The 18147-nt window shown below is 43.7% G+C and overlaps 1 protein-coding gene across 1 annotated transcript in view; it reads left to right on the top strand.

Annotated features, from left to right (window-relative positions):
* Positions 1 to 18147, top strand: part of vwa5b2 (von Willebrand factor A domain containing 5B2) — a 133470-nt gene that overhangs the window by 98404 nt on the left and 16919 nt on the right. Inside the window, exons 12-18 of the mRNA XM_070882511.1 lie at positions 827 to 1040; positions 3420 to 3715; positions 5613 to 5868; positions 6646 to 6981; positions 7906 to 8043; positions 9635 to 9763; positions 11853 to 11933. Coding sequence (XP_070738612.1) covers positions 827 to 1040; positions 3420 to 3715; positions 5613 to 5868; positions 6646 to 6981; positions 7906 to 8043; positions 9635 to 9763; positions 11853 to 11933 — 1450 coding nt within the window. The remainder of the gene's footprint in view (positions 1 to 826; positions 1041 to 3419; positions 3716 to 5612; positions 5869 to 6645; positions 6982 to 7905; positions 8044 to 9634; positions 9764 to 11852; positions 11934 to 18147) is intronic.

The following is an 18147-nucleotide window of genomic DNA, read 5'->3' as shown; positions in this document are numbered from 1 at the left end:
TTCATATGCAAGCACCTATTTATCACACCATATGTCACATATATGCCTGGAGATACAGAGCAATCCTCAGAGTTTTGGAGGTTCTAGAGTACTAAATTATTCATGTTTATTTATGCTCAAATTTTATAGATATTTGTTCTTTGAATACTGGAATATATATTTGGATCTTCCAAAGTATCTATTTACAATATATTAAAAACAGTACAGCTAGAGTCATTATTTATCTGTCACACTATTGTAGCTCACTTCCAGTGTCACACATATATATTTTTTTAAAGTGTAAGGCAACAAAGACAACAATTTGGAATGTACAGAGAAAATCCCTCAGTAATTGAGAGCCAGGTATTTGCAATATACAGAGGAACTCGCCCACCTAAAGATAATACCTTCATAATCGAGGAGTCAAAATGTCTATAGTCTTTGACTTAAAAAATAAAGCTAGACATTTTATCTCGTGTTCTGATTCGCAGCTCGAAGTTCAATTAAACTTTGATTAATGTCACTATGCATGGTTCGCTCATCAAACAATTAATCCGACGTGCTGTTTACTTAAAAACGATTAGACTCTGTATCGTTAAAGATCATTGTTGCCCCTTAGCAGCAGAATACACTGTACATTGCATGGTTTGACCTCGTTACATAACAGATTTAATGGAGATCTGCTAATAATATATTAAAGGTAATACAGATTTTCTTCTATGGAAACAGTAATTCTCTGTCAATTCCATGGGAGATTTACTAGTATTCATGTATGTGTACATACGTAACATTTACTTAATATTGAAAAATAATAGTTAAATACCTGGGCGTGTTCCTTCTACTGCAGGTGAAGCAGCACATTTCTAAAACACTGTTAAAAGGGTCAGCCAACTCCGTTTTTCAGACTCAAGATGAGTCTTCGACATCAGTCTTGCCGGATGGAATCAAATCACCTTTCCCTGTTGAAAAGAATGACGTTGAGGAGGCACTAAAGGAGATTTCCCGTGAGATTTCAATAGAATTTTCAGGTGCTAATGCCGAGGAAAATGAAAAATGCAAGGGTAAGGCGTATCAATATCAGACTATTTCTTCACCCAATTTTAATCTCTCATTTTTGTTTTCCCCTTTCCTACCTTCCTGTAGAAGCTTCCCAATTTCAAGCTGTGTCTCGAACTTGAAGAACAGAATGGTCTGGGCCATCTCCTGAACCACCACCATGGGCTCTCTATTATCAAAAGAAGCCCACTTAGCAGGGCAACATGGCTCTTGATCTCCCAAGGAGCAACTCAACCAGTTGAAAGATTTTTTTGGTTTATAAGTGCTTTTTATTCATACATGCTATTAAAACTTATTCACTACGTGAGCAGTGAACTATCTTTGGTAGTGTTTCAGTCTTAACTCGACATAAAATTACCATTAATACTAAAGTTGTACTTCAACCATTCCAATAGCATTTCAATGTTATTTTGACAAGCTTGGTGTCTGACACATATGGAAACCCATTGCTGTGTTAATGTCTGTGATCCAAGTTAATGAGGAATCTATGCATGTAGACATCTGTTTGTCCAATACAGGGTGTACATTATCTTTTCATAGGGATAAAACCTACTCACCTATGTCCAAATGACTTAGGCACAGGTTGGCTGAGCTAAGGCTTTGGAACCCCCAAATGTGCAGAGGGGTAAGACTGGAGTTTAAAGCAGTGCAGCTTTCCAATACAGAATACTGTTAAGTATCCTATTGTTTGTCCAGCCAAGCTCATTCTACCTGGGTGCGGGATTATCTGGAGCCGAGGAGAAGAATCCTAGTCCTTGGTGTCAGGTCCACCACTCCAGGTTTCATTAGTGAGCCAGATTTAGCTGGTCAATCACCAACACTGCCCCGCAAAACTCGAATACTGTAGTCCTGCCGGGTTCAGGTATTAGATTACTAACTCTGCCACTAAGGATGGACGTAGTTCTAACCATAAGAACATAAGAACATAAGAACTAGGAACAGGAGTAGGCCATCTAGCCCCTCGAGCCTGCTCCGCCATTCAATAAGATCATGGCTAATCTGGCCGTGGACTCAGCTCCACTTACCCGCCCGCTCCCCGTAACCCTTAATTCCCTTATTGGTTAAAAATCTATCTATCTGTGACTTGAATACATTCAATGAGCTAGCCTCAACTGCTTCCTTGGGCAGAGAATTCCACAGATTCACAACCCTCTGGGAGAAGAAATTCCTTCTCAACTCGGTTTTAAATTGGCTCCCCCGTATTTTGAGGCTGTGCCCCCTAGTTCTAGTCTCCCCGACCAGTGGAAACAACCTCTCTGCCTTTATCTTGTCTATCCCTTTCATTATTTTAAATGTTTCTATAAGATCACCCCTCATCCTTCTGAACTCCAACAAGTAAAGACCCAGTCTACTCAATCTATCATCATAAGATAACCCCCTCATCTCCGGAATCAGCCTAGTGAATCGTCTCTGTACCCCCTCCAAAGCTAGTATATCCTTCCTTAAGTAAGGTGACCAAAACTGCACGCAGTACTCCAGGTGCGGCCTTACCAATACCCTATACAGTTGCAGCAGGACCTCCCTGCTTTTGTACTCCATCCCTCTCGCAATGAAGGCCAACATTCCATTCGCCTTCCTGATTACCTGCTGCACCTGCAAACTAACCTTTTGCGATTCATGCACAAGGACCCCCAGGTCCCGCTGCACCTCAGCATGTTGTAATTTCTCCCCATTCAAATAATATTCCTTTTTACTGTTTTTTTTCCCAAGGTGGATGACCTCACACTTTCCGACATTGTATTCCATCTGCCAAACCTTAGCCCATTCGCTTAACCTATCCAAATCTCTTTGCAGCCTGTGTGTCCTCTACACAACCCGCTTTCCCACTAATCTTAGTGTCATCTGCAAATTTTGTTACACTACACTCTGTCCCCTCTTCCAGGTCATCTATGTATATTGTAAACAGTTGTGGTCCCAGCACCGATCCCTGTGGCACACCACTAACCACCGATTTCCAACCTGAAAAGTACCCATTTATCCCGACTCTCTGCTTTCTGTTCGCCAGACAATTCTCTATCCATGCTAATACATTTCCTCTGACTCCGCGAACCAGCCATTACCAGGCATCTTGGAACCATTTTGATCCCATGAAAACATTTTCCTCCAGCCTTAGACCAGGGATGATAGTCATTAGCCACCTTTTTCATTAGATTGTTTCCCAAACCTTAGTGCTAGTTGACAACAATGCAACAAAAGAGAAATTTGCAATCACTTTCTACACCTCCAAATGAAAAATGCATGCCAAACACACAAAGAAATATTTAACCCTGAGAAATGCCACTATTAAAATGTCATGGTTTAAAGAAAAGGTATGGCGCTTTTCACTAAAGTAAGAAGGGCTGCATTCTTATATATTTTACATATATTTATTTTTGGAATTTCAGATTTAGAGAGTGATCCATTCAATGACTTACGGAAGCGTATCTCCCATTCCTCGTACATCCAGGAGCAGTATACGTTGACACATTGTTCCATCAGCAGTGATAAAGGAATTCAGGATCAAAGCACACCGACCCGTGGCTCAAATAGCAGTGACTCTACAGAGCCTCAGGATAATGACAGGAAGATAGCATCCCTCCCACATGGTTTGGAAAACATTGCACATCAGGGACAGAAAAGTTTGCTGCATTGGGAATCATCAAAAAAAGTATTATCTCCTTTTGAATTGGTTAATGGTAAAGTAAGTAAATTGCCTAGTATATGAATTAATATTAATACATCAATCTATTTAAGTAACAACAAAACTGCTTTGTTAAATTGAAAAGTGAGATGAAGGATGAGTCTTTGAATTCCAGCCTGTGCTCAGTTTACCCTGGGCAGTTCAGTCAACCCTTCTACATTCGATGGCTTCTAATAGGAGTGAGCCCAAATTACGAAGGAACATAGAAACATAGAAACATAGAAAATAGGTGCAGGAGTAGGCCATTTGGCCCTTCGAGCCTGCACCGCCATTCAATGAGTTCATGGCTGAACATGCAACTTCAGTACCCCATTCCTGCTTTCTCGCCATACCCCTTGATCCCCCTAGTAGTAAGGACTACATCTAACTCCTTTTTGAATATATTTAGTGAATTGGCCTCAACAACTTTCTGTGGTAGAGAATTCCACAGGTTCACCACTCTCTGGGTGAAGAAGTTTCTCCTCATCTCGGTCCTAAATGGCTTACCCCTTATCCTTAGACTGTGACCCCTGGTTCTGGATTTCCCCAACATTGGGAACATTCTTCCTGCATCCAACCTGTCTAAATCCGTCAGAATGTTAAACGTTTCTATGAGATCCCCTCTCATTCTTCTGAACTCCAGTGAATACAAGCCCGGTTGATCCAGTCTTTCTTGATAGGTCAGTCCCGCCATCCCAGGAATCAGTCTGGTGAACCTTCGCTGCACTCCCTCAATAGCAAGAATGTCCTTCCTCAAGTTAGGAGACCAAAACTGTACACAATACTCCAGGTGTGGCCTCACCAAGGCCCTGTACAACTGTAGCAACACCCCCCTGCCCCTGTACTCAAATCCCCTCGCTATGAAGACCAACATGCCATTTGCTTTCTTAACCGCCTGCTGCACCTGCATGCCAACCTTCAATGACTGATGTACCATGACACCCAGATCTCGCTGCACCTCCCCTTTTCCTAATCTGTCACCATTCAGATAATAGTCTGTCTCTCTGTTTTTACCACCAAAGTGGATAACCTCAAAGAACTTTAAGGCTGATACTCCTAATTGGCTTCATCCTACCATGAAGAAGGCTTCGTGTTCTGTATATCCATGCATCAGAAGCTGCGATGTACTTCTTAAGGATGAGGAAGCAGCCAGAACAAAGGAGTCATAACTTTCTGAGAAAGATGTAAGTTAGAGATTTTAGAGAGGAGGTATCGATGGACATGCCTGGTTCGGGGGTTTACCTTTAACTTGAGGTACGATTAATTGACCATCAAAAACTTCAGTTCACTGCCTCTTTTTGGCTGAAATCAAAGCAACTTATGAGTTTCCATATGCAGAAAGTTAATGTCACAGGAATGTGATGGGTTGAATGATGTATCAGAGGTTGTGAAAGACCAAGTTGACATTTATTTTTTGGGCTTCTTCTGTAAACCTAGAGATGAGACTAGGGTTTCCAAAGAAGCCCATTGGTGAAGGGAGCTGAAGGATTGCTATCATTCTGATTTACTCACACACTAAACATAGTTTCAAATTTATATTTAGGAGCCATTATAGATACTCAAAAATTAGAGCCATTGTAAATAAATAGGATCATTAGAATGTAAGAAAGCATGAGATGAGAAAAAGCTACTCAGTTCTTCAGTCTTTCCACAGACCATGTACAAACTATTCTATCCAACCCATTTAATCTCCTGAAGAAAGTTACTGCCAGCCTTTTCAAAGGCAAATGAAGTAAACCTTCGGACTATCTATCTAACCCATGTCCTACACCATACTGGTGTGAACTGTATGATAGAATAACCATGGAAATAATATCACCAGTTCAGTTACATCTTATGCTGTTTCAAGAAACCAAGTAATCATTTTATTTGTCATATTTAACTGTACAGTGAGAAAAACTCTCTCCTTCATTATCAGAGCTCTGTTGGAGTTGACCCTTCTTCAGATGAGGCAAGAAGAAAAAGAAAAGTGATAGCACAAGCAGCACTATCTGGCCGGAGTTTCTCTTCACCAAATGGTCAACTAGACATGCGTCATCTGCGCAAGGCCTTGGAGAAGGTATCTACAGACCAGACTATGAACTGGTCTGTCGGAGGAAGAATAAATGATATTGGTTGTGAATCCCAACAATTTCAAGCTGACAGTTTTTCAAGGATGAGCCTCAATGATTCCAGTAAGCCATCATAGATAAGCCATCTTTTTAATCAGACATCTAAGAATCTGATAGACTTTAGTTTTACTGTTGTCTTGAAGACTTAGCAAATTCCCCACAAAAGCTCAAAATCCTCACAAAACCATCCAATGGTGACCTCCTGGGATAATTAGTTAGTAGGCAATGTTAAGTGCACAATTTGTCCATAATATTTTGATTGTGGACTCTGTGTAGCATACTCAGCTGCAGCATGCATTCAGGATTAAATTCCTGACTGATCTGGGTGCACATTGTATTAAATGGAGTTGCACTGAGATAGGTTAGGGGAGGGAAAAACAATCAGCCAGGGCGTCTGCTCTTGATCGGTATCAGGTGTTCCCTATTGGAAGTATGTGTATGAAGAAATATGTTGGGTGAGGATAGTGTTAGACTCAACTGTGATGCCCTCCATTTTGAATAGCCTGCTGACACTCTAAAATGTGTCTGCACATGAATAATGGCTGGTTGCACAAAGTAATAGGAGGCAGCCAATGTCTGTGGAATTGTACAGCGAGGAGTCTGCGTGCCTTTAAGGAAAGGATTAAGGAGGAAAAAAATAGCAGAAAAAGCAGGAAACATAACAATATTCATAAACTTAGCAACAGACAATAAGATATTATGATAGCCTGATCTAGCAACAGGAGTGCTCAATACTACTCACACAGTTAGCAACAAGCTTCAGTGTGGACCAAACCAGTTTAACTTGATTTAAATAAACTTTTGATTTCTGAGTTTGTTTCTAATCATCTTTTTCCACAGACACCTTACTATTCCAAGTGCCCACCCCAGAGTGGGACACTTTCTTCGATCCTGAGAATCTGTTCTCTCCAGTGACCTCTGAGGATCCGGGTTTGACTGAAGTGGACGACGTACCCATAATGCAGTGTAAATCGGTGATTCATGGCTTGATCTGTGGGCAATCCGTCACTTGGGAAGTAACAGCGAACCTTTCCTCCTTCTACCATACACCATCTCAACAGGAGTCAACACAAGCCACTGAAAATCCTTGGGATGATATCCTCCATCAGTTGACTGCACAATCAGTCATCAGAGACTTTGAAAATATGGCTGAGAAAGAGAGTGAAATTGAATATGGTAAATGCATTTCTAGAACTTTGATTTATAAAATGACTGTATTATACTTAGCAATTCTCTAATAATTATTTCATTTTCACCTTAAAAGACTCAAGTAAGAAACAAATGATGGAAAATTATTTCCCCCCCTCGAGTAGTAGATATATAGAACAGATTCTCAGCAAAAGTAGTTGATGCTCTATTGGATGACTACTTCAAAACAGAACTAGCTAATTATGTATTTGAGAGTAGGACTGAGTTTTATGGGGGAGATGGCTGTAATCTCTACCTTCTTGAGTTCAAAGTGCAATTTGGTTCTGATGTTCGAGGGTGGAACATTGGGCCAGCTCTGTAATGGGTGTACGATCCTCCCGGCCTGATTCTGCTCTATGCATCGTCCCCAGGCGATCCTTTACAACCAAGCATGAAAGAGGAAAGTGTGCACCACACAGTCCACTCCTGATCATTTAAAATCGTTTATAGCAGTTAAATATTTGAACGTAGCTGTTATGTATGTAAACTTTATAATAGTGTACGACTTGCCACCAGGGGGAGCACCTGTTGAAGACCCAGGGGTCACCCTCACACCTCATGTAAACAAGTATAAAAGGTTGGAACCTGCCATGCTGATTCTTCACTCTGGAGTTTGATTAAAGAGACTAAGGTCACATCAGTTTGAGCTTACAGCACACAGTCTTGTGGAGTTATTCTGAACATAACAGTAGCAACGTAAATAACACAGCATAGTGGAAATTTCATGCTTAAACATTTCATTATTTAATATGTTGAATTAATCAATTTTGCATTAAGAGTAGTAGAATCTCCCAGAAACTCTAATTTAGTGCTAGATACTAATTAAATGGTATAATAGGACAGACTGAATCGAGAATATTAGGCACCGGTTTGCAAACTGAACTAAACAATCTATTGTCTCGTTTTCTGGAGGACCTTCTAGAAGACATCGCCTGAAAGCCATTCAGACAAGCAGAGCATGTAACAGCATGTCCATCTACACCACTATCATCCCAATAAATGCTGCCACTCAGGAATCTTTACTATCGTATGTGGAAGTACGAAACACAGGTAATGGAAATGTACTTGTGATTTTTTTTCCTACTCTTGGACCAAATAGGTTGGTCAAACACATGTGAAAATAATTTTCAGTGAATTACATCACCAGGCAACAGTATAGAGAATGTAGAATAAAAACAGAAAATGCTGGAAATCTCAGCAGGTCAGGCAGCATCTGTGGAGAGAAAGCAGAGTTTCAATTTAGTATTTTTTTTTTTTCGTTGCCAATCTTTCCAATTCTTTGTCAAATCACAAACGCCAGAGGTCACCTTGCACACATCAAGGATCACTCTGCGCCAATGCTCTTAGCCAAAAGGCCTAGAGCCACTGCACCGTTCCTGGAAGTACTGCAATACCAGGTTCGTGCCATGGAGGTGGATGGGTCAGGCCCCCCACACACCTCCTATTTCAATTTAGTATACTGTATTCACCGCTCACGATGTGATCTGCTCTACATTGGGGAGATCAAGCATAGATTGGGTGACCGCTTTGCGAAACACCTCCGTTCAGTCCGTGAGTGTGACCCTGAACTTCCAGTTACCTGTCACTTTAATTCTCCACTCCACTCCCACTCTGACCTCTCCGTCCTTGGTCTCCTACACTGTTCCAATGAAGCTCAACACAAGCTCGAGGAACAGCACCTCATCTTTCGTTTAGGCTCTTTACAGCCTCCTAGACTCAAAACTGAGTTCAACAATTTCAGAGCATAACCGCTACCAATCCTTGGCTCCCTTCCCCCCGCCCCCGCCCCCGCCCACCAAGCCTGTTTCTTTTTTTCTCCTTGTCTCTAATGATAGCTGGTCATTATTCCGCTATTCACACCCTATCTTGACTAATGTTTTTCTAACTCCTGGTATTCCATTTCAGTTTGTCCTGTCATCCCCAGCCTGACCTGCTGAGATTTCCAGCGTTTTCTGTTTTTATTCCAGATTCCAGCATCCGCAGTATTTTCCTTTTGTTTAGAGAATGTGGCCCATTATCCACCTCCTCCACCGATTTGTTCAGGGGATCTGAGGTGAGCAGGGGCAGATTAGTGCTTAGGGACATGCTCTGCCATACACTGACCTCATTACGCCTCCCTCCCATTTCCCAGTGTCTGGGTCTGGTGGTGCATGTGTGGGCAGGTGAATGGAAAGAACATATGGTTCCATTCATGAAGTTTGTACAAACAGCGACCCGTCTTCCTATGATATTTATTTTTGTCAAACCTCTTTGTTCAGGGGAAAAGATAAGTTGTACATCATTTCTACCATTGTGACAACTCAACTGATGCATATTGCAATTCATGTTGCATGTTGCTGCTTTGTGTGTTAATAAAACCTTTTTAGGCTAGTCTATTTTCTGTAGATAATGCTTCTTAAAGCCACTCAGGTTTCCACCCCTGCCACAGTACTAAAACGCCGCTCATCAAAGTCATAAATGACACCCTACTGACACATCGATTGTATTAACCTACATTTCAGTATGGCTGTGCAGCTTTCGGTGTACCTAACGAAAGGGGCCTTTAGCAATATCCTACAACAATAGTTTTGTATATAATAACTAAATACAGCAGCATTCCTATGCACTATGAATCATGGAAATCTCTTTTGGTTTGTTCAAGGAGTGAAGTTCAACCAGACGCGGGGCTCTTGCTCAGGAAGCAAGCGGCAGAGAAGTTATTCTGTTGGATTGGGCCGAAGGCAGTCAAGCCATGATTCTGAGGACTTAGATGATATGTTTGTATCAACAGGTAAGGTTATAGCTGTGAAAAAACCATCCTGTCAACCACTCTAACCAAAATCAAATTCTGTTAAAACTGATAAAGTACTGAAAGAATTCCTTACTGTTATGCGTTGTCGCTATGCGTTTTCCCAGTTCTCTCTTTGCCCCGCTATAGCCCAGTGAACCTCTTCACTTTTCTCCATGCAGGATTTGTAGAGGTCGGTTTTCCTTTTTATTTTTATTTCCCTTTTGATTAACTTGTTAATCCATTTAGGGTCATGTTTGTTTAGTGTAAAATAAAAACAGAAAATGCTGGAAATACTCAGCAGGTCAGGCAGCATCTGTGGAGAGAAAAACAGAGTTAATGTTTCAGGTCGATGATCTTTCATGTTTAGTGATCCCCTGCTGGCCCTAGGTATGTATTTATCCAGCAAGAAAGTCCAAATTTGTCTGGCCAAAAATGGTATTTGGAAATGACAACAGAAAATGTTCCAGGCACTAAATGGGTGGAGATACAATGTTATAGATTGCCAACCTCTCTCTCCATCGCCCTCCCTCCCACGCTCTAACTCACACACACACACAGTCAGGTGGAGGACAGTGGGAGATCTAGACCTCTGTCTTTAACTATTTCATTAAACTGCACATTAATCTTTCTTGCCTGGACTCGAATTGAATCTCATTCCTAGAGATGCACGTTGATTGTCCTAGCTTAGACCAGATGTTGAACAGAGGTCCCATCTGCCTGTTAAGGTGGATGCAAAAGATTCCATGGCACTATTCAGAAAAAAGCAAGGTTCTCATGGTAACCTGGCCACCAATCACTTCAGTGCCTGACCCATTTTCCGTCATCATTTGCGGTGGCTGGGGGAAGCACCAAGCACCAAAAGCAGATTAACTGGTTAATTGTCCAAATGTTGTTTGTGAGACCCTGCTGTGCAAATTGTCTCCCACATTTGCTGACTGAAAAACAGTGACAGAACTTCAAAAGTGACTCACAAGCATTTTGGAATGTGCCTAAATATACTATATGTAGAGTTCTCAACTCTAGAACATATTCACATGAGGCATATACTGCAGACAAGCTGCATGACCTGCACCTTTATTCCCCGGTCCAAGGAGTGCTGAGCCTGCGTGGAACCTCCCTTTAAGTACCTGGCTGACCAGGTAAGGAGTGTCTCCCACAAGTTCACCCCCTGTGGTCAAGGTGTGTATTTCACAGTTGTTACATATTGGTTACAGTTATATGAAGGTTACAAACATGACACTATACAAATGCAAGTTTTCCCTTTATTAATTCACTGTACCACATTGCATTGTCTCCTTATCCATCAACATATATTGATTGACTAAAAATCCTATGCTTTTCAAGTCACAGATAATTCCTTGCTTCATGCTTCGGTCGGTTTCAGAATAGCAGCACAGGAATCCCTAGCTGATGTCACTAATATCTCTCCATTTTCTTCCTTATCAGTGAACTTGGATAACTTTCAGATCTATAGAGAAGTCAGCAAACAAGCAATTTGGGCAGAAATAAAAAAGAGTTCTTGTCTGTAGAATTACTTTCTCCTTCAGGAGATATTATTATAAAGCGCAGCAGGGGTAGGAGTTTGTGCTCTATAATGAACATAAAATGAGAACATAAGAAATAAGAGCAGGATGAGGCCAAGTGATCTTTACAAGTCATAGTGAATTGGTGAGTTTACTTCAGATGCAATGAATTCTCCTAGTATTGGACAGTAAAAAGTCATCACTAATTTATCAGCAATACAAATGAAGAAGAGAATATAATTTTACGTTCCAGTGTTTATAAATGTTAGCTAAATCCAAAGGTGTGCTTAAGAGCATAATCAGATCAGTCCTCTTATTTTTTCAGGCTAGGCCTTTCTTGTGATGTGTGTGACTAATATTTTATGTTTGCTGAGGAGCAGGTGAGATACAAGAATGGATCGACATGTTGTGTGTGCACAATAGTTTTAGTGTTTCATGAATTCTTATTATAGGAGTTTGTAAAATTTTCATGAACTTCTCATGAGATAGAACACATGACAAGGATGTTAAGTGTACATTAGACCAAACTAAACTCTAAGGATAAGATGTATTTCTGCTCTTTACAGAAAAGGAAGAAATTCCACCTTCACCAACCAGCATGGGCTCCTCTTCATCCTCTGGGTGGGAAAGGCAGAGTGTCCTAGATGGTAAATAATCCACTTCTGTTTAATGATTGCTTTGTTACAATTCACACTTCTTTCCCATCAGATCTTTACAAAATTATTATCAATTGAGTCACATTTTAAGACGTCACATGTGAATGTCACAAATGCAGTGAAATTGATTGAACATACTGGAAAACAAATCACAATTTTGGTTGCTATAAGATTTATACTTTTATTTTTGTTTTTAGAATGTATTTTTCTTTTAATTTTCTTCTATGCTGCATATTCCAGAAAGCATTATATTAATTTAGGGCCTTTTCATATCTGTTAGCAAAACCTCAAAGCTTTGAAATAGAGCATTTCACTGACATTGAATTACTTTGGAATGGATTGGTTGTGATCTAGGTAAACAAATGCATAAAGGGGTTATCAATTGTTACTGTGAGTGAGGAGACGTAATGAGAAATTTAGAGTGAGTAAGCAGAGTGATTAGTGCATAGAATACTTTGCGACAGGAGGTAGTTGACACAGAAATCATTGCATCGTTTTAATGGAAATACAGATAAACATTTAAAGTAGAGGGAGACACAGGTGTTATGGGAAGAGAGGGGACAGTGGAGTTCATTTTAGATTGCTCGAGTAAAGAGCCGGCATAGGCAAGGTGGCCTGAATGACCTCCTTCTGTGTTGTAAATTTCTATGTCCTGGAGCAACGTTTGAACTTACAACTTTCTGACTCAAAGAGAAAGAGCACCACCAGCTGAGCCTTGGAGGATAGGCTGGTTCAGGTTTGGAAGGCTGATTTAAATGAGGTTCATAGAATCATAGAATGGTTACAGCATGGAAGAAGGCCATTCAGCCCGTCGAGTCTGTGCCGACAGCTAGTCCCACTCACCTGCCCTTTTCCCGTAGCCCTGCAGATTTTTTTTCCTTCAGACACTTATCCAACTCCCTTTTGAAAGATAAAATTGAGTCTGCCTTTCGGGCAGAACATTCTTGATCTTAACCACTCGTGTGTAAAAAAAGCTTTTTCTTACGTTGCCTTTGGTTCTTTTGCCAATCACCTTAAATCTGTGTCCTCTGGTTCTCGACCCTTCTGCCAATGGGAACAGTCTCTTTCTATCTATTCTGTACAAACCCCTAATGATTTTGAACACCACGATCAAATCTCCTCTCAATTTTCTCTGCTCCAAGGAGAACAACCCCAGCTTCTCCAGTCTATAAACATAACTGACATTCCTCATTCCTGGAACCATTCTCGTAAATCTTTTCTGACCTGCTATAAAGCCTTCACATCCTTCCTACAATGTGGTGCCCAGAATTGGACACAGTACTCTAGTTGGGGTTGAACCAGTGTTTTAAACAGGTTCATCTTAATTTCCACACTTTTGTATTCTATACCGCTAATTATGAAGCCCAGGATCCCATATGCCTTTTTAACTGCTTTCTAACCTGCCTTGCCACCTTCAACGATTTATGCACACATACCCCAAGGTCTCTCTGTTCATGCACCTCTTTAGGATTTTACCATTTGTTTATATGTCCTCTCTGTAAAGTCCTTACTCTACAGTATGAAACCACACGAGGCATATTCTGGGAACAAGATCACTCTGTGACCTTAACTCTTTATTCACAGGACTCCAAAGACAATGACCCTGCTTGGTACCTCCCTTTTTATACCTGTGTAATCAGGTAAGGAGCGTCTCCCACAAGTTCACCCCTTGTGGTCAAGGTGTGCATCTAGGTTGAGTGTATACAGTAATACAGTGGTGTTACATTGTGGTTACATACATGACATCACCTTCCCCCCCACCCAAAGTCTTATTGGGATCATAGGTTCAGTCTTTCAGGTGGTCCACGCTCCCTCGTGGAGCGCCGCAGTTGGGGCTCTGGTTGTTGGACACTGACGAGAGTGTCTGTCACCTGTGGTGATTCCGGCCTGTCCGGGCTGACCGCAGGGACTGTGCATTCTGCTGATTGCTCTTGTTGCTCATTCACTGGCGGTGTGGTGAGCTCCATCTCATGGTCTTCTTCAGGTTCCTCCGTATCGATGCTGAACCTTTTTTTTACTTGGTCCAGATGCTTACGGCATATCTGACCATTGTTGAGTTTTACCACGATGACCCTATTCCTTGTTTGTCAATTAAGCCATTTGGGCCCCATGGCGTGATTGAGGACGAATACAGGATCATTTATTTTTATACATCTCCCCCTCGAGTTACGGTCATGGTACTCGTTTTGTGACTTGCGCTTGCCCTCAACTATGTCGGTCAGGACTGGGTGAATGAGGGACAACCGAGTTTTGAGTGTCCGTTTTATTAGTAGCTCTGCGGGCGGGACCCCGTGAGTGAATGTGGTCGGGATCTATAGGCCAGCAGGAGACGCGATAGGCGGCATTGTAAGGAGGGTCCTTGAATCCTGAGCATACCTTGCTTAATGATTTGGATCACACGTTCCGCGTGGCCATTGGAGGCCGGCTTGAATGGCGCAGTCCTGACGTGGTTGATGCCATTGCCCGACATAAACTCTCGGAATTCGTAGCTTGTGAAACATGGGCCATTATCACTAACTAGAATGTCCGGCAAGCCATGAGTTGCAAAGATCGCACGTAGGCTTTCCACGGTGCTGGATCACGTGCATGAATTCAGAATGATGCACTCGATCCATTTCAAGCACGCATCTACCACAATAAGGAACATCTTACCCATGAACGGGCCCGCGTAGTCAACATGAATGCGTGACCATGGCCTGGTGGGCCAGGGCCACGGGCTGAGCGGGGCCTCCCTGGGGGCATTACCCAGCTGGGCACACATCATGCACCTGCAAACACAGTGTTCCAGGTCTGAATCAATTCCAGGCCACCAAACGTGTGACCGGTCAATGGCCTTCATCAGCACAATGCCTGGGTGCTCGCTGTGGAGTTCCCTGATGAATGCCTCCCTGCCCTTCTGGGGCATAACTACCCGGCTGCCCCATAGTAGGCAGTCGGCTTGGATGGAGAGCTCATCCATCCGTCTGTGGAACGGTCTGACCTCCTCAGGGCATGCTCCGTGTGCGGGCGCCCAATCCCCAGTCAGGACACATTTCTTAATCAGGGATAGGAGGGGATCTCTGTTGGTCCAGATTTTGATCTGGTGGGCTGTGATGGGGGAGCCTGCATTGTCAAAGGCATCGACAGCCATGACCATCTCAGCGCTTTGCTCCGCTGTCCCCTCAGTGGTGGCCAGTGGAAGCCTGCTGAGTGCGTCAGCGCAATTTTCAGTGCCGGGCCGGTGCCGGATGGAGTAGTCATAAGCAGCCAACGTGAAGGCCCATCGCTGTATGCGAGCTGATGGGTTGGCATTAATAGCCTTGCTGTCTGACAACAGGGATGTTAATGGCTTGAGGTCTGTCTCTAATTCAAACTTCCTACCAAAGAGGTACTGATGCATTTTTTTTACACCATAGACACATGCAAGCGCTTCCTTCTCGACCATCCCATATCCCCGGTCTGCTTGAGAGAGCGACCTGGAGGCATAAGCCACAGGTTTTAGTTGACCTTCAGCATTGTCCTGCTGCAACACGCACCCAACCCCATAGGACGATGCAGCGCATGTCAGAACCAATTTTTTACAGGGGTCGTACAGGGTCAACAACTTGTTCGAACACAGTAGGTTTCGCGCCCGATCAAAAGCCCGTTCCTGACAGTCCCCCCAAAACCAATCACAACCCTTACGCAGGAGCACGTGTAGTGGCTCCAACAACGTGCTCAAGTTCGGCAGAAAGTTCCCAAAATAGTTCAACAGTCCCAGGAATGAACGCAGCTCCGATGTGTTGCAGGGCCTGGGTGCTCGTCGAATCACCTCCGTTTTGGATTCGGTGGGCCGAATCCCATCTGCAGCAACCCTCCTGCCCAGAAACTCAACCTCAGGAGCTAAGAACACACATTTAGACTTCTTGAGTCGCCGGCCTACCCGGTCCAGTCGGCGCAGCACCTCCTCCAGGTTGTGGAGGTGTTCCTCGGTGTCACGACCTGTGATGAGGATGTCGTCCTGAAATACGATTGTTCCAGGAATGGATTTAAGCAGGCTTTCCATGTTGAAAAATCGCGGCCGCTGATCGAATGCCAAATGGGCACCTGTTATAAACGACAGTCCCTTGTGCGTAGTGATGGTGGTCAGTAGTTTAGATTCGTTGGCCAGTTCCTGGGTCATGTAGGCTGAAGTGAGGTCCAACTTGGTGAACAGCTTGCCGCCTGCCAGCGTGGCGAAGAGGTCCTCCGCTCTCGGGAGCGGGTATTGATCTTGTAGAGACACCCGATTGATGGTGGCCTTGTCGTCGCCACAGATCCTGACAGAGCCATCCGCTTTTAGGACGGGAACGATGGGACTCGCCCAGTCACTGAATTCAACAGGCGAGATGATGCCCTCTCTCAACAGCCGGTCCAATTCGCTCTCGATCTTTTCCTGCATTACATACGGCACCGCTCTGGCTTTGTGGTGCACTGGCCTGACGTCCAGGGTGATGTGTATCACTACTTTAGTGCCTTTGAAAGTCCCGACGCCAGGTTGGAATAGTGAATCAAATTGTTGTAGGACTTGTGAGCACGAACTTCGTTCCACCGAGGACATTGCGTGAACATCCCCCCATTTCCAGTTCATCTTGGCTAACCAGCTCCTCCCCAACAGTGCGGGACCATTGCCCGGGACAATCCAGAGCGGCAGCCGATTCACTAACCCATTGTGTGTGACAGCCAACATTGCACTGCCTAGCACCGGAATGATTTCTTTAGTGTAAGTCTGTAATTGTGTCTCAATACGTGCTAATTTGAGTCTACTGGCTTTAAGTGGCCATAGCTTCTCAAATTGCTGAACGCCCATGAGTGTCTGGCTGGCCCCAGTGTCCAGCTCCATGCGTACTGGAATACTGTTTAATAAAATCCTCATCATCATGGGTGGCGTTTTGGTGTATGAATTGTGAATATTCGCCACATGGACCCGCTGAACCTCGGCGTCCATCGATTTGCCCCAAAAGTCATCCTGCCTCAAAGAACCCTCTTCTGGTCCATCCGCCTCATATATTAGTCTGGTTGCAGACTTCCTGCACATTCGAACTAAGTGGCCACTGAGATTGCATTCCTGCAGACAAACTGTTGAAATCTGCATGACCTAGCTGAGTGTTTTCCTCCAGCATGAGTTAAAGTTTCCATTGTTGGGAACAAAGGGACTATGGCCAGGCATTCCGCGCTAACTGTCCTTTTGACTGCTCTTAAGTACCCTATTGGTGGGTATCAATGGCCCCATCCCGGGCCGCATTGTCCACTGTGATGGCGTGAATGTCCGTTCAGCCTGCCATTGTCTCTGTTGAAGTCCTACTCTGGGGTCTATTGCTGCCTGGGGAGTGTCGGACTGCCCCTGCCTGCTTGTGGGGCTCTGAGTCGCGTTGATGATGTTGACTCCCTGATCCATCGCCGCGTTAGAGGCAGAATTGCGCGCGTATATTATTTTCGTCTCTTCCTACCCGCCATGAAAGTTTGAGCTATCAACTCCGTCGCTTCCAAGGTCTCAATTAATTTGCAGAAAATTCCTGCATGACCGATGCCCTCGATAAAGAAGTCCCTTAGCATCTCCCCCCTGCAGGCGTCTGTGAACTTACAGAGGCTGGCCAAACGTCGGAGGTCCGCTACGAAGTCCGGTATGCTCTGTCCTTCACGACGTTGGTGGGTGTAGAATCTGTGTCGGGCCATATGTATGCTGCTCGCCGGTTTGAGGTGCTCCCCAATCAATTTGCTAAGTTCTTCAAAGGTTTTGTCCGCCGGCTTTTCGGGTGCTAGTAAGTCCTTTATGAGCACGTAAGTCTTTGGTCCGCAGCTGGTCAAAAGATGAGCCCTTCGCTTGTCGGCCATTCTTTCGTAACGAAGCTTTGCTGAAGCCTCTCGACAAAATCGTCCAAGTCTTCCCCAACACAGTACCATTCCTCTGTGCTACCGGGGGCCGTTCACGTGGGTCGTGAATTCCCGTTTCTCGTCGCCAATGTAAAGTCCTTACTCTACAGTATGAAACCACACGAGGCACATTCTGGGGACAAGGTCACTCTGTGACCTTAACTCTTTATTCAGAGGACTCCAAAGAGGAGGACCCTGTGTGGGACCTCCCTTTTTATACCTGTGTGATCAGGTAAGGAGTGACTCCCACAAATTCACCCCTTGTGGTCAAGGTGTGCATCTAAGTTGAGTGTATACAGTAATAGTGGTGTTACATTGAGGTTACATACATGGC

The sequence above is a fragment of the Pristiophorus japonicus genome, chromosome 6, assembly GCF_044704955.1.
Source record: "Pristiophorus japonicus isolate sPriJap1 chromosome 6, sPriJap1.hap1, whole genome shotgun sequence".
Lineage (NCBI taxonomy): Eukaryota > Metazoa > Chordata > Chondrichthyes > Pristiophoridae > Pristiophorus > Pristiophorus japonicus.
This window is presented reverse-complemented; position numbering and strand designations above follow the sequence as displayed.